The following is a 17381-nucleotide window of genomic DNA, read 5'->3' as shown; positions in this document are numbered from 1 at the left end:
CCAAAGAGTCAGGGTGTGAGGGGGCTCCCAGAGTCAGGCTGCAGGGGGCCCTTTTGGGCACTGGGCCCCAAGTATAAGTCCCCTTGTTCCAGTGCCCGATTCTCACTGTGAATGTTTGAGTCTTTCTCGCGAGTCAATGTCTCTGTCGAGCCGTCAGGCACAACACAACCTTCATACTCTTGTTACAATTGGCAGTAATTATATATGCACTCATGAACTTATCACTTTTATATCTGTTTGTTTTTTATGTATTAGTAAACTGTTTGGTTGTTATTTTAATAAGAATAGTTTAAAATTATATAACAAGAATATTGGCATGTTGTAGTTAATATGCCATTGAAGCCATGAATTCCTAGAACTTTGTTATTTTTCAGAACTTTAATAGCATCCAACTTCCTCTAAAGTTGCAAGTCTCTGAAATTTCAAAGCTATCCTCATATGCTAACCAAGGGTACGGTATAACCTTCTAAATTTGGAGGATTATAATGCAGGGTTTTGAAGGGAGAAAGGAGGAGGATGAGACACCATCAAGATGCTTCCTATCTTAAAATTTCCTCCCCAGGAATGTATGATATAATGGGCAGGAAACCAATAAAATCAACATTTGAAACTGGAAGATGACTCAGTGGAGGTCAAAGTCATTTTGAGAGACTACACAGCCTCCATCTTCCCACCTCATGATCTAGGCTACTGTAGGTAGTCCTGGTGGACAAAAGCTGACCGAGGTTTAACTGCTGTTAAGTCAATCCTGTCAGCTACATGAACATCAACTTGGCTATCTGAAGGAGCATCTCCGTTTCTATATGCCTGCCCACCCCTTAACATCTTGGTCAGAGATCCTTCTCCAGGAGCCCTCAGTGAAGGAAATTAGGAGGGTCGCTATCTGGAGAAGGGCCTTTTCTGCGGTGGTGCCCTGGTTATGGAATACACTCCCCAGAGAGGTTCACCTGGTACTGACACTTTATTCTTTTCAGCATCAGGCCAAAACCTTTTTATTTTCCCAGTATTTTAAGGTTTAGATTGAGATTTTAAGTGGGTTTTTATTGTATAGAATGGCTGCTGTGCTCCACTTTATTTTATTGTAAGACTGTCCCAAGACCATTTGGTAGTGGACAATATACAAAAGTTTTAAATAAATGCTCAAGATACATGGTCTGCTATTTTTGATCTTTTCTGTTTGTAATTCAAACAGCACTTAGATGCTCTTAGGCTGTACTTAACTAGCTCTGTGTACACATTCTGATTTGCCAGCTTCCAGAGTATTAGCCTGTTACAGCAAACCGCCGCCCCCCCAAAAAAACCCTTAGTGTTGTTTTATTTATCATGGCAATTACTCATTTTAGGTACTAAAATCCACTTCATGCGCATGGTAGATACACACATGATCAGTGAGGTCAGAAGGAAGCTCTCATTTTCTATCCTACTCCTATGGACATTCTCCTTGGAAAGTGACTCCTGATGGGTCCAGACCAGATTTTGGATGATAATGTCTGCCTGCTTTTAGAAAGAACATTAAAATAGCTGCACAATGTTTTCTATGTATTGGGTCTTAAAGGTAGCATTGCTTCTAAAACAGCATTTCAAGAATTCTAAATTCATGTGAAAGGGAGGAATGTGCATATGTTGAGAGCTGGAACAGGAATGGATGTGGCAGACAGAGAAAAGGTGATCACAGCCACAGCCTTGAGATGGCAAGAGTAATAAAGAAGCTCTGAGGGGGAGGTGTGCAAAAGAGCAGTGCAGGAGGCACACTCAGTTTTGTCCTTGTTTCTCCTATGCAGAGAGGAGTCAGGATAGCACTGCGGTGGTGCTCTCCGATTCCAACTCTACACAAGACCTGTTCACTGAACTTGCCAGCTCCCATGACAGTGGGAAGAAGCCTTTTCCAGAGAGGAGGCCGTGTGTCTCATGTTCAGAAACCACCACTTCTGGGAAAGAGACTTTAGGTCCTGCAGAGGAAAGCGGTATGTCATTTCTAAGCTAGGATTCCAAATTGCCTGTTTGTGCATGAGAAAGTAGCAAGGCTTAAGCCATTGGAGTGAGCACACTCTTGTTTCTGGCAGCAAGCAGAAAAAGATGGCAAAAGCTGAGCCAGCCTGGATGCCAGCTGAGCAGCTCAGGGGCTTGCTGCTAGATTTGGAGGGAGATGGCAGCATTGCACCTTGCAGCTGGTGCACTTGGCCTGCAGTACTTGGCTGCTCCACTGTGAGCAGAGAACAAGAAGGCCAGGAATTAATTGTGATGGTATTCACTTCCTTTTGCAATCCTGTGTTATGTTCAAAGTTTTGGAATGATTTGTCACATATATGAATGTAAAGGTAATGCTGATGCTGTGTGTGGATGTTGATACTTCTAGGGAAGTCAGAAGACCCATTGGAGAATTCAGAGTCTTGTCATACATCTGACCCAAAACTTGATCTGCAGACACAGTCTAGCATTCTCTCCAAGGCCTCACTTCACTCCCTTTCCCAGTGGGACTCAAAAAGACAAGCCGAACCCTGCACAGACCCATTTCCCCAGAGCCTTCCAGATGATCTAGAGGAGCAACGTCACGTCCTGACAGAGCACTGCATCACCTCCTTTCATCTATGCCTCAGCCGTTTCCCTCAGCACTACAAGAGTCTCTACAGATTGGCCTACCTTTATGCATACAGCACAACACATAAGGTAAGGATGAGCTTAGGGAATAAAACAGCAGGTGATCTGCCCAGGAAACGAGAAACACTCTTTGGCCAGGGATGGAGGCACAGGCATTGCTTCCTTCCCACTGCAAGGTTGCCCTTGTCTCGTCACAGCCTGAGCTTGGCGGGGGCAAGCTCCAAGATTCTGCACGTAGAATCCAGGAACACAGTCTGGCTGATGGCACCTGAATTAGCACCTGAAGCCTGATCTCTTATCATCCACAGCAGTCGTCTTTTATGCTCTGCTCCCAGACTTACAGAGCAGTTGTCCTCTTGTACTGAGGATGTTCATGATGGGGGAGTGGAGGTATTACAGCCATTTTGAGGGTAATGTGCCTATAGAAGCAGTAAATCATATTGGAACGTTCAAAATACTTGTGAGAAGAATATTTATGTATATTGAAACAATATTGCAGTGTTTGATCTTTCAGAAAACAGAGATGGGTTTTGACTGTGTCGTGAGAATCTAGCATCCAAAATACTGTTCCAGACATTAACTGTGTCACTGCCAGGTGCTGGTCCAGCCCATCAGGAGCCCGGGTTGAAAGAGGAGGCAAAGTCCCTTTCTCTCAGGAGGGGCTCATCCTACCAGTCTTATTAGCTAAAACCCAGCCTTCCCCATTGGTGCTATTAAGTAAGTTGCCATATTGACTGGGGATGTTCCCAGACATCCTGTTTCTGAGGAAAGAAAGCTGTAGTCATAAAATACTGACAAATGTTTCAGCTTTGTGGAGGGAAATGACACACTTGTGCAAATAGGTGTGTGTGGAAGACACAGTGCCTGGAATGGCTGGCCAGAAATCGAGAGGGAGGCAGGTAATCCAGTTGGGGTGCTGAAAATGAGGCAAAAGGGGGCAGCTGTGATAACCAGCCCACTACACCTTCCTCTCCCAACTCACCACTCTGCTTCACTGTCCTACACAGAATCTTCAGTGGGCTCGAGATGTGTTACTAGGCAGCAGTATCCCATGGCAGCAACTGAAGCACATGCCAGCACAAGGCCTCTTCTGTGAGAGGAACAAGACAAATTTCTTCAATGTAAGTTGTTTGCATGATGCCTAAAGCAGGACTGCTTCTTGATTTCACATCTTCTTTCAGCCTAGAGGCATTGCTGAAATACAACCTTGGATCAAACATTTTAATAGAGAGCAAATTTAAATTTGCAGTGGAGCAAGATGTATATACTGCAGTCTAATGAGAAATACTTAACAAAGGTCAACTTGCTTTCCTACAAGGGCACAAGTGATCTTGCAAAGGCTTCTGACATCTATCCTATACACTACCTAGCCCATGAACAGCATCTTTAGAAAGTCAGGTCTGACAGCTGCTTGGCAGCCAGAGATGATGTTTTTGCAAGTTCTCTGCCAGGCCAAATTAACCCAGTTTGCAGCACTTTCTCACTCTGCCCCCAGTCTATGATGTGCAGAGGATTTCATGTTCGATTCGCTGACTCCTGGGACTCCCAGGGGGGATCTGCCCTTCATACTGAAGAAAGGTGGACAGCCTTTTCAGGGGAAGGGACTTTAGAGAAGGTGCCAGGTCCAGGTCCAACAGGATCTTGAGGTTGGGCTGGAAAAATTTCTGCCCGAAATTACATAGAACCAATGTGTGTTGAAAATACTGAGCCAGATGCACTGAGGGTCTGACATAAAAAGCAGCTCCCTTTTTTGCTGTTTATTCAAACTATATGTCAGCTTTTCTTCCTGACAGCACATAACCAATACAGTTTAAAATAAATGAAGACTAATGCACAATTAAAAGGGATGCACACAGAATAGATTCACTTTGGAATCTATTTCAGCCAGATGTTCCTTTAGCAACTTGGATTGATATCCCACTTTGATCCAGATCTGAAGTTGAAGCTTCACTAAGAAAATCCCAACTCTTCTCCCCATCAACTATAAAGAAGCCGCCAATAAAAAATTGTGCTATTTTTAAATAGAATTGGATTAAATTTGGAGAGATGTTACCCGCTTTGGTGGGCATGAAGTTTACTGAGTTGCAGACAAACAGGTGCAGGGGAGCAGTTGTACAATGTTATCAAGGGGACTTGACCAGCACTAGCTAGGTCTGTTTGTGCATTGCACAAATCCAAGTCATTTTCCTCACTGTCAGAGCAATAGGGCAGTGGAATAAGCTGCCTGGAGAGGTGGTGGGCTCTCCCACCCTAGAGACATTCAAGGTGAAACTGGACAGCCATCTGAGTGGGATAGTGTAACTTGGTGTCCTGCAACAGCAGGGGGTTGGACCCGATGGCCTTCATGGCCCCTTCCAACTTTACTATTCTGTGATTCTATGAATACATGCAGAGTGAGCCTGACCAAAGCAGAGGCTGGATTGCTAATCTGGCTGGCTGGCATTGCTACATGTGAGCTTTCTGAAACTGGGGAAAATGCTGTCTGCATCTCTAGCTAGTCCTGTGGTTGGGCATTCAGTGATGTCAAGAACATAGCCATGTCACTTGATGTTATCTGGTCTGTGGAGGCCTGGATGGCCGTTTCGCTCCCCAACCCCAAAAATGTTATCTACCACTGCTTTAAGGTTTGGAGTTTGCTTTAAAGAGATCCCCTCCTTGACATTTTGTGATCCCTTCTGCGCTGTATAGATTATACAGTCCGTATAATCTTCAAGCTATCTTGAAAGATTTAAGACTGTCCCTGGGGAAAAATTGCCCCTGATTTTGCCCTGTGGGATGGGGCCTCTACTCTTGGGTAGGGGACTTTTCCAGGGAGCTAGGGAAACCATATACCTGCCCACTTTCCAGGCCTTTGCTATGCTGCTATATTTGTATATTATTCTTGTATCAGTGACTACCAAGAGGGGCTAATTATAGATGGCATTGAGAAAGGCCAAAGAATGGGGAGGAATGAGAATTTGCTTATATATGGAGAGCAATCCTGTGGCCTGATCCCTTAAATGTAAGTACACTAAAATTAGTGTGGGAAAGGTGGGTGAGCCATGGAGTGTGGGCCAGTGCGAGCTTTCCAGAGTTGCTCTGCTTGGGGAAGTGCCAGTGCCAAACTGCACTTGCACCTTGCAGAGCCTCCCTGGGGCAAGGCTGTAGTGGCAAGCGCTGGGGAGGCTCATGGACAGAGAGAGCCACAAGTGCTGAAGTCGTGATGCACGTCTCCAGAATGCAGCATCAGGAGAAGTCTCGGCTCAAGTTGTTTCTTGGGCTCCAGGTCTATGTGGAAACATCCTGGTTGGATTTGGCAGGTAACATCACCAAAATGCTTCTGTTCCTTTCTTAACGGGCTGGCAGACGTTGAATGGAGCAAGGGATGGCCTTCCGCTTACTCTTGGGAGAAAGAAGCATCCTTCCTAAAATAGTGTCCTAAAAGGAAACGCGAGCGGTTCGGAGTTGCGCGGCGTCCCCGGGGCCGGGCGCGGCCCAGCCCGACTGCAACTTGCCGTCCCGGCGGAGGCAGGCACAGGCTGGAGGCGGCCGCACTCTCGGGGACGGGAACTGGCAGGCGAAGGGCGGCGAGAAGTGCCGTGGGCACCGAGGCTTCCGTCTGGCTCTGAGCTGGCGCGAGGCCGCGGGGCGCCGCGTCGAGGGCGCGCGGCTTGGGGCTCCGGCGCGTGGGTGCCGAGAGAGCGCCGCCCGGCCGGGCTTCCCCGCCCCGCCGCCCGCCCAGCTGGGTCGCTCGGCGGCACGTGACGGACGCCGCTGGAAGGAGCCGAGCGCTCACGGCCATGGCCAGCCCGCCGCCGGGGGGGCCTGCGGGGACCTCCCCGGCTCGCCAGCGCCCGCGCCAGCGCGGGGGAACTCCCCTCGGGGCGGGCACCGCCGCCATCGCCGGAGTGCGCAGCCGCCCAACATGGTGAGCGAGCGGGGGGAGGAACGGTTGCGCTCCCCGGCCGGAGGGGAGGCCGCCCCGAGGGGCTTGCTTCGCTGGCTCGGCCTCCCAGCTCTCTCCGAACAGCGCGCGGGAAGCCCTGGGAGGGAGGGGGGAGCCCGGGAGCTCCTTGCGACCGGCCGGGCGGCCGCGGCAGCCAGGCTTCCGAGACGATCTCCTCCTGGTCTGCGGAGGCTTCGCGCGCGTCTTGGCGCCCCCTCCCAGCGACGGACGCCGGCGGGACGCACCCCGGAAGCCGGCCCCGCGGCCTTCATCGGGACTCGCCTTCCCGCGGAGCTCCGGCATCTCCTGGGTGGCTTCCAGCCCCCCCCCCCCCCGCTTCCCGGGAAGCGCTGCCGGCGAAGGCCCGCACCGCTCCGGACGACTTGCTCCTCCGTGCGGCAGGCAGCGAGCGTCCCGAGGTGCAGAGGGCTGCAGCACCGGACAGAGGAGCGAGCCGATTGGATGGCGCTGGATCATGGATGCGAGGAGGAGAAGACCCTAGTCTTAGCAGGGGGAACCGCGGCATGGCCAGAGAGCACTCTCGAGTTGCTTAGGCTGTCCCAGCTTAGGGAGAGGCCTTTCTCCAGGGCTCTTTCTAGGTCTCCATGGAGCCGTTCCTGGACCCCAAATGCTTATACCACAAACCTGTTGATCCCTCGTTCATTTGGGGATCCTGACAGTCTCCTGTTCCCTTGGGGTCTGGCCATCCCAAGCACAGCCAGGTGTTGGCCATCAGGAAGTAAACATAAAGCCAGGTGCTTGCTTACTCCGTGGCTATCTGTGTCCCTACTTCCCTTGTTTCAGAAGCAAAAGTCAAGCTCATGAGAATGGTTTCCTGCTCTTTATGTTTAATGTGATGCAAAAGGTGGGAGGGAGGAGCACAGTCTTGTTCTCTAAATCACATTATCTACCAAGCAAGATAAGTGGAGGAGGACATAGTTGTCCCACAGCTTCTTCCTAGCGATACCAGAAGGCAAACAGCTGGAGGTTCCCCTGGATCAGCTTTCCCCTTGATGAAAGGCATGTCCTAGATAAAGAGAAGCTCAGCAGACTGTGGTGGTCTGTTGGAAGAAGTGTTCCACAAAACCTCACATGTTAGCTTGAAGGACCTAAATGTGTTGGATTTCCTTTTTTGGTGAAAAGCGCCTCCAGGAGCTTGTAAGTGAGAAAAGGGGCTGCTTGGGGTGGGACTTTCAACCCATAAAGATGGAAAGGGTTAAAGGACTCTCACGTTGTTTTCTCTGGTCTGCAGCCTCCTACAGTTGCTTTTTGTATTTGTATTATTTTTTTTCTTAAATAGGTAGCTTACTGGTTGCTAGTCCTTAATTAAATATAGAAAATTCAAAGTGTTTTTTTGCTCTTCAAAGAGAAAAGCATTTCCCTTTCCAAATCAAGGTAACTTATGTCCACTTTTTTCTTACTGGAACAATCCTTTGAGGTGGATTAGACTGAGTAAGTGATTGGCCTACAGTCACCCAGTGAGCTTCATGGCTCTGTGGGGACAAGAACCCAAATCTCCCAGATCCCCAGTCTGACATTCTCACCACTGCACTACAGTGGCTAAACACTGACCTTGCTCTTCTCAAGACTGGATGTTGTAGTGTACACTGCTTTGGGCTATCTTGGTCCAAAAGCTATTGACAGAATGTTAAAAAAGGTAAAGGTTAAGTCCAGTCATGCCTGACTCTTCGGGGCAGTGCTCATCTCTGTTTCCTAGCCAAGGGAGCCAGCATTTGTCTGCAGACAATCTCCGTGGTCATGTGGCTGGCATGACTAAACACCGAGGTTACCTTCCTACTGAAGTGGTACCTTTTCATCTACTTGCATTTGCATGCTTTCGAACTGCAAGGTTGGCAGGAGCTGGGCCGGAGCAACTGGAACTCACCTCGTTGTGCAGATTCGAACCGCCAACCTTTCAATCAACCAGCCCAACAGCACAGCAGTTTAAACCACTGCACCACCTGCATCCCTTGACAGAATGTTACATGTCTGCTAAAACAATTGCACTGATTATTAGAAAGTTACTGGGCCAAGTTTAAGGTTTTGTTGTCAAGAAAGCTCTTAAAAACTTCAGACCTTGTTACTTTCATTAGTGCCTCTTTCCTTATGGCCTTGCTTGAACTTTGAATCTGGGAAAATTGATTGCAAAGGATTGGGAACACATTTATATATTTATTTAGAAAATTTCTATACCGCCCCATTCACCGAAGCCTCGGGGCAGCTCACAAAACATCAATTAAAATATAATACACTAAAAATATAAAACAAATTAACAATATAAAATAAGTCGCCCTGGCCAAAGAATAAAATAAGCAAATAATAATATGTTATAATAATAATAATAATATTAGCAATTAAAATGATGTTTGAATAAAAAGGTCTTCGCCTGGCGTCGATCTCTTCCCAATCCTTTTTCCTTTCCAGCAGACTTAAATGAAACCTTAGAAGCACAATCCTTCAATAGGTCTACAGGTTTACAATAGCATAGATCATAGTAACCATCCCTTTTATGTGTGGGAGTAGCATCTGCTCTTATAAAGTGTTGCATCCAAACAGGAGCAGTTCCCTTCTTCCCTCATTTTTGGACAGGACTTCATTCCACCCTCAGGGTGGCTCATGGATAGTGCAAAATTAATCCACTCTCTATGCCTATTGCCTCTTGATAAGGTTTAAGAACTCCCCTTCAATTTCTACTCTTTGCTGTTCTCTGGCCTCCCTCTTCTGCTCCAAGAAGTTCTCCCCTGCAGAGGAAGGCAGGATGCACTCAGGAAACCAAGGTTCCATTTAGATGCCAGGAAGTCGGGACCCCAGCGGTATGGAATGGGCTTCCACGGGAGGTGGTTGAGGCCCCAGCAATGAGGGTGTTCAAAGATAGGCTAGACATGCACATGGTAGGCATGTCATGAGCGGAGCTGGCTGGAGCCGGGGGTCAGACTGGGTGGCCCAGGAGACCCCTTCTGTCTTGCTCTGTTTCTATGTTTCTAAGATGGTTTGGGTCCCATGTTCTGTTTGGGTCCCATGATCGCTGACCTAGTGCCATTGACAGTTCAGAAACCTCTGCTAATTCCTGTTCATCTTCTCCAGCTCTGGGAGGACTGGGCCTTCTCTCTGCCCAATCACCAGAAGGAGCACCATTTGAAGATGCCACAAGTTCATCTCAGCAGTGCTACTAATAGAGCATTTAGTATTGTGGCACCTGCCCTCTGGAAAGTTTCCCATTGAGATTAGATAGGCATCTGCAGTTTTCCTGCACTGTACCCAACCAATTACAGTTGCATTGTTCTTCAGTAGTTACTGTTACATTTTATTATATTTTAGGATGTGCCATGTTCATTGCTTAGGAAATTTTTTGAGAAGAGGCAAGTATTTTCGTGAAATAAGAAAATGTATGCAGAGCTCAGGGAACCAAGATTCAAGGTGGATGCCAGGAAGTCCTTCCTGATAGTTAGGACCCCTAGGGTTGAAGCCCCATCGGTGAGGGTATTTAAGAATAGACTGGACATGCACATGGTAGGCATGTCATGAGTGGACCTGACTGGAGCCAGGGGTCAGAATAGATGTCCTGGGAGGCCCCTTCTGAGTTGCTGTTTCTGTATAAATGAACAAAGACAGGTGACTGAGGCCAGGCTCTGCCCAGGGTCACAGCTAACAATCCATCCCATTGCTATCCTGCCAAGATAGGTTCAAAACAATCACTGCTTCACATGGGTTAGATGAAAGGTGAGGTAGAATTGGGCAACATTTACATAGTAGTGATATCACAGTTCATAGCTCCCCACAGCACACCCATGTCTGTTACCACTAAATGTGGGTTCCTCCTCCTGGTTTTTGTGCAGGGAATCTGGCGCATCCCCGTGGATGAAATTGATCGTCCGGGTAGTTTTGCCTCTCACATGAACCGCTCCATCGTCCTTCTGCTGAACGTGTTGCTACAGCTCAAGGATTACAACACCCTGCTGAAAGTCTCATCTATGTTGCAAAGGACCCCTGATCAGGGAAAGTAAGAGCCTGGGGTTTTTACTTTCACTTGGGACTGTCTTGAATTGAAACTGGTAAGATACATCTGCCAACTCTGCCTCTGTCCATGACTTTTTTAAAATAGAAAGTCTCCAGCTGACACTTCTAGCACACAGAGGAAAATTCTCTGGATAAAGACTTAAGACTTGTCCCTTGCTTAAACTAGATGTTGGAAAGACTAAGGCAATGAGCCAGTGTGGTGTAGTGGTGAAGAGCATGGGACTGGGACTCAGACGATCTGGGTTCTAGTCCCCACTCAGCCATGGAGCCCACTGGGTGACTTTGGGCCAGTCACAGACTCTCAGCCCAACCTACCTCACAGGGTTGTTGTTGTGGGGATGAGATGGAGGAGGAGAATGATGTAAGCTGCCTTGAGCCCTTTGTAGGAAAAAGGCAGGCTATAAATCGGAAAAAAATTGGAAAAATGATAGCAAGGTTGACATGCTTGTAAGTCTGAGGGCATGAGAAAAGTGCAGGGTTCACACAGCAGTGAGCCTTAAATCCATGGCCATGAACATGACATACCAAGGGATGCGCATTTCAGGGTTGTTTTGTTTTTAAACATATTTTTAATACATTTAGATTTGTTTGTGGTGTTGAATTCTGCAGTAACTCTTTCAGGTATTAAGGGCAGATTTCCCGAATGGGTGCATAATTTTTCAGCCCGTATCACTTGAAATGAGAGCAGATTACTAGGCTGAGACACAGAGTTGTGTGCTTGCCCCCTCAGGGAAATGGGCCTGTTCCTGGATGTCATTGAGCATGACTTTATGCAGACAAAACAAACACACTTTGTCCAGGCCCAGCAGTTGTTCCTGTTCGCAACAGCTTTGTTGTATCAGATGAAGGACCACAGGTTGGCTTAAAAAAAAGAAAGAAACTTCAGGGTGGTTTTTGGAGAGAGAGAGCCAGCAATGCCTGCAATGATAAATATAATTTCTTCTTCGTGGTCTGTGTGCATGCTCAGTGCCTGTAGCCGGGTAGAATACAAAAGCTTTAACAGATTTTGGAGGGAACTCCGCACTCCTCCCCCGCAGTGCTATAAAGGGTGGTGCGCCTGCCATTTTCCCCAGTCTTCTTTCGACCGCCAATCGCTTTGCCTCGAGCCATTCGTTATCTTCTATTACATTCTCTTGCTCTTTGTTCTAATTGCTGTTTCTCTTGCTCTTCTAGTTAAGAAAATCCTTTTCCAAGTTTTAACATCCTCACCTTCCCTAGTTAAACAATCTTTTTCTTATCCCCACAAAAATTATACTCCTTACCTTTTTGCTATCTTCTCACTTTGCTCCATTTTTTGCTATCTGCTTTTCTCAATGGCTCAGCGCGCGGCCTTTCGAAAGTGCTCTAGGTGTGGGGTCAAAATGTCTCCGACTGACCCACACAAGCTTTGGCTCCTATGCTTGGGAGGACATCGCACTGTCAAATACGGCCATTGTCAGTTGTTCACCAAGCAAGCTCGAAAAAATCGGGAAAATTGGCTGAGGAAGATCCCTTGGGATCAGGCCCTCATAGCCTCAGATGAGCTCGCCGCTCAGGCTGCTCCAGCGGGCCTGCCCATGGTGACCTCCCCTCGTCCACCATCTGAGGGATCTGCTTCCAGGGAGACCACTCACTCCTCCCATTCCTCCTCTCTGAAACAAAAGGAGAAACGGAAGCACACCGGGCAAGGGGATCCGTCGGTCCCAAAGAAGGCTAAGAAAGACAAGACCAACAAAGCCAGCCGCAAGCAGTGTAGGCTTGCCCAGGAGCCGCAGCAGGACTCGGGTTAGACTGCACCCTCGATCCCGACACCACAGGCTGTAATGCAGGTTATGCCGCCTGGATCCCCCCAGCGGGTCACGCTACCAGCTCCTACGGCATTGGATCCCTCCAAGGCCATGCTCCATGGATGTCATGCCTAACAACTCGGAGACGTTGTTAGCACACGTAAGAGAGCCAGAAGCTTCCAGCAAGAGTCAGGCTTTAGAGCAAGAAGATTTCTACTTGGTGCCCATAGCACAAATGCCCCCCCCCGGCAACCTGATTTGGACGAAGTTTTTGTCCAGCCTTTAGACCACGTTCTTCAGAGAGATAACATTCCTGAGCAGACCGTGAGACAGCCCATTGCCATGGAGAATGCCCAGCTGAGGAGAAGACTTCGGCATTTGAGCCAATTAGAAGAGAGGCAAAGTCAAAGAAGGAGGGAGAGGAGTTTATCTAACCCTTGTGGGGACAGGTGTTCCCATTGGGTTAAGAGTGCGTCATAAATCTGAGATAGGTCAGAAAGGAGAGGGCAACTGTGTTGCTTAGAACTACCATTAACGGCTCCTGTATTATGCATTGCCTGTGTATCTTTGAAGTTGTTTAGAATAAAAGGCTTTATTACCTGTACCTGTGTGAGTAATTAAGAAGAGTGCTTCTGCTTCACAACAATGGATCAATATCCGATGGAGAAATTCGGGATTCACTGCCCTGGTCTCTACCGAGCCATCAACCAGCTCGATCACCAACTCTGATGCCATCATCGCCAGAGACATCCCCGAGGCCCCTGCTGCCATCCAATCCACATCACCACCAACGCACCTCGGGCCAATCCACCATGATCTGGATCCCGATGCTGTACAGCGGATTCGAGCCACTTTGGCCCCATCACTGGGACTACCAACCACCATACGGCTACTACCTCTTGCTGCCGGAGCGCAGACACCGATCCCATCCCTCCAGGATGGAAGCACCCTTCAGCTTGGCGGCTGCAACTTCCCGCCCTCCTCCGTCTCCGGTCGACTCGTCGTCTAGTCCACCTTACCATTACGATTCGGATCTGAGGACTCGGACCAGCTCTCCACAGCTCCAGATGCTGTCATCTTGACTCAGCGACCTGGGTTGCCAGAAGAGTCCTACGCCACCTTCGGAGAGCTCAGGGCTTGTCTCACCCGGTCATTGGAGATTGAGATGGAACACTGGGCAAATACCAGCAATGACCATTTCTACAACATCGTTTGTAAGGAATATTCATTCACCATCTCCATCCCGTTCATAACGACTCTTCGCCAGGCTGTGACAGACACCTGGGAGTTTCCGAGCCAGTCACACCTGATGTCCCGGAGATACAAATCAATGTACAATGTTAGGGAGCAGGACATCCCATTCCTGCTGAAACACCCGAAACCTAACTTGATTGTGGTCGAGTCGTCTCAGGGGCGAGATAACAGAGAGCACTCGATCCCAAGAGACAAAGAGGGCCAGAAGATAGATATGATGGCACGCCGCATCTACGTGGTTATGGGGCTAGGCCTCCAGATTTCAGACTATGAGGCAATGATGGCCAGATATCAGTGCTTTCTGATGCAATGGCTGGAATCCATCACCTCCACTATTCCAGAACAGCAGTGTGACCTGGCCTGCATTTTTATCCGAAAGCCTATGCAACTAGCCATCCGACAGCTCAGCACAGTGCTCCATCACGTCGATTGCGACTCTCGTGCTCTCATTGGATCCATCACCTTACGTCGGCACGTGTGGCTACTCTCCTGCAACTTCCCAGATGAGACTAAGAGGCATATTGAGGGCATGCTTTTCGATGGTTCTGGCCTCTTCCACGACCGCATGGACCATAAGCTCAAGCACATTTACAACGCCCGAGCCACCGCATGGAAGATGTAAATACCGAATTCCAACTGATGTAAGTGGCTGCAATCTCGCTACCCTCGATACCAACCGTACCACCTTTACCAGCCACGCCAGCAATATCAGCCACGCCAGCAACACAACCGAGGCCAGCCTGCTGGACAGTTCCAACAAGGTCAACATCGTCAACCCAACGACAAGCGGCAGTGTTGACGAGGCACGCGAGCTGATCTTTTCTCCTCCCATCCCCCTCTCCCATTTGGGAACCGGCTGCAAGACCGGCTCCCCATCTGGGAGTCCATCACATCTGATAAGTGGGTGCTTTCCATCATTGAGCATGGATATAAAATCGAGTTCGATGGTATGCCTGCTCCAGGACCGATCCGGTATACTTCTCCATTGGCGTTTCTAAGAGATGGAGTCTCCTAGCTACTTCGTAAAGGAGCAATCTGCCAAATCTCTTGCTCCACGGCTTCTACTTGAGATATTTTACTGTCCTGAAGCGGGATGGTGGTCTATGCCCTATACTCGACCTACAGGGCGTCAATACATTTATTAAAACTAAAAAGTTTCGGATGACCACCCTTCAAAATATCCTCCTATTGTTCAAGAGAGAAGATTGGTTCATCTCTTAAAGGATGCTTATTTCCATATCAGCATCCATCCATCTCACAGGCGGCTTCTCCGCTTCACTGTCGGCTCCGATATCTTTGAATATAATGTTCTCCCTTTTGGACTAGCTACAGCTCCACATGTTTTCATGAAATGCATGGCGCCTGTTTGCACCCACCTCCGGTTACTCGGTGTCCAAATCCCCTACCTAGACTATTGGCTTATGGTCTCCCTGTCCCAAGAACATCTACTCTCAGCCATCGATACCACATGAAGACTGTTAGATGAACTCGGACTCTGTATTAACACTGAGAAATCCTGTATTAACACTGAGGAATCAGATACCCTCAGCAGGAAAATGTCCTCAACCCACGAGTGGGAGCTGGACAAGCAGATCTGCAACAACCTTTTTCTTTGCTGGGGCACCCCATCCATTGACCTGTTTGTCACAGCGGCCAATTTGAAGTGTGAGAATTATTGCTCCCGGGCAGGCATGGGCCCGAACTCGCTGGAGGACAGCCTGATGGTGAGTTGGTTGAACATGTTCCCCTACACATTCCCTCCGATCCCGCTAATCACAAAGACCCTAGAAAAAGTTGTCCATGACAAAGCCCAGGACATTCTTGTTACACCATGGTGGTCGCACCAGCCCTGGTTCCCAGCCGTCCTCAGTCTCTCCCACGGAACCTTCGTCCGTCTACCATGGGTCCCTCACCTGATCACGCAGGAGAAGGGGGCAATCCGCCATCCCGATCTCAACTCAATCTCACCACGTGGCTGCTTCAATAGGGAACTCCTTGTTCCGCGACTTCGGCCCCAACAAACTCATCGATCCCAATGACTCTGACACATCCCTCAGTACCGGGACAGCCAACAGTACTGACAGAGTCCCCACTAACCGTGTCGAACCCAAATCCTCTCCAGTTGGACTTCGATTTTATCCTACAATCCGCTCTATGACCAGCCACCTGCCGATTGTGTGAGGCTAAATGGAAACGTTTCACTGCCTTCGCAGCGACCAACCAGTTCCCTCCTCATTTGGCCTCCATTGGTAATATTTTACTTTCCCTGCTCTGCTTATATCGGTAGGGGCGTAAGCCCACTTCAATTAAAGTGTATATCGCGGCGATTTCTCATTTTCGTGGCCTGCTATCCGGCTCCTCTGTCTTCTCTCATGTCCTCATCTGTCGCTTCCTGAAGGGACTACAGAATCTCCAGCCTCCAGTTCGCCCCACGGTACTGACATGGAGCCTATCTGTCATATTGCAAGCTCTTACCAGAGCCCCCTTCGAGCCTCTAGTGACAACTGACCTACACCTGTTGTCATAGAAGACCGCTTTTCTTGTTGCCATCACCTCTGCCAGAAGGGCAAGTGAACTTTGCGCTCTTCGTGTCGACTTGCCCTACCTCAATTTTCATAAGAAAAAGGTAGTCCTTCACACTGACCCTGCGTTCCTGCCTAAGGTCGCTACACTTTTTCACGTCAATCAGGACATTATCCTTCCAGCCTTCTTCCCGGCTTCCTCGACACTGATAGAGAAGTCTCTCCACTCTCTGGATGTATGTCTATGCCTAGCTTTCTATCGTTCCTGTACAGAGAACTTCAGAAAGACTAAACACCTCTTCGTTAAGTACTCCAAACTGGACAAAGGCACTGCTATTTCCTCCCAAAGACTCTCCAGGTGAATCGTCCAAACCATTGAACTGGCATACCAATTGGCTAAGCTGGACCTCCCAAGGGCCATATCGCCATAGCTGTAGCTGCCTCCTCGGCTTTTTCCGTGGGCATCCCACTGCCAGACATCTGCAAGGCAGCAACATGGATGACTCCTTGCATGTTCACAAGACATTACAGACTTGAAGTACGTGCCAGACAGGAGTGCTCCTTTGGTTGTGCCGTCCTCTCCTCGATTCTCCAGTGATGACACCATCCCGCCTCCGGTTGGTAAGCTTGCTAGTCACCCATTATGTGTGATGCACAGAGACCACGAAGAAGAAAGGCAGGTTGCTTACCTGTAATTGTCGTTCTTTGAGTGGTCATATGTGCATTCACACAACCCACCCACTGGCCCCCTCAATGTAGGTGACTGGGGACTGGAGATTCTTTCCTCCTTCTTAGTGACTACAGCATATATGCAGGTGCCAACCGCCAGGTCAGCCCCTTCTCTTACTGGTGGCATCCTGCGCTATCTGCTCTTTCCACCAGAGGGCGATCAGACAGTCTCCATAGACTGGGGGAAATGGCGGGCACTCTGCCCTTTATAGCACTGTGGGGGAGGGGTGCAGAGTTCCCACCAAAATCTATTAAAGCTTTTGTATTCTACCTGGCTACAGGCACTGCGCAGGCGCAGCACCCATTATGTGTGAATGCACAGATGACCACTCGAAGAACAACAATTTCAGGTAAGCAACCTGTCTTTCTTTGGGAGTTACTGGCTGTCCATGTGTTCTGTAACTAAGTTTTTTCTTTGCTCTTCTACCCCCAGGAAGTACTTGCGGGATGCAGATCGTCAAGTTCTTGCCCAACACGCCTTCATTCTCACAGTGATGGTTCTGGAGGACATGCTGAAAGAGCTCACAGAGGTTAGATTGCTGCATTTCTGTTAGGATCATGTGGGGTTTC

General features: G+C 48.8%; 1 protein-coding gene across 14 annotated transcripts in view; it reads left to right on the top strand.

Annotated features, from left to right (window-relative positions):
- CABIN1 (calcineurin binding protein 1) overlaps positions 1-17381 on the top strand; it is a 257074-nt gene that overhangs the window by 215367 nt on the left and 24326 nt on the right. For all 14 annotated transcript variants that reach the window (XR_006416074.1, XM_044444094.1, XM_044444096.1 and 11 more), the window contains 5 exons: positions 1782-1964; positions 2357-2667; positions 3606-3719; positions 10360-10523; positions 17245-17341. Coding sequence is in view for 13 of the 14 variants with exons in the window: in XM_044444094.1 (XP_044300029.1) it covers positions 1782-1964; positions 2357-2667; positions 3606-3719; positions 10360-10523; positions 17245-17341 (869 nt within the window). In the remaining variant the exon portion in view is untranslated. The remainder of the gene's footprint in view (positions 1-1781; positions 1965-2356; positions 2668-3605; positions 3720-10359; positions 10524-17244; positions 17342-17381) is intronic.

The sequence above is a fragment of the Varanus komodoensis genome, unplaced genomic scaffold (assembly GCF_004798865.1).
Source record: "Varanus komodoensis strain SLA01 unplaced genomic scaffold, ASM479886v1 scaffold44_1, whole genome shotgun sequence".
Taxonomy (NCBI): domain Eukaryota; kingdom Metazoa; phylum Chordata; class Lepidosauria; order Squamata; family Varanidae; genus Varanus; species Varanus komodoensis.
This window is presented reverse-complemented; position numbering and strand designations above follow the sequence as displayed.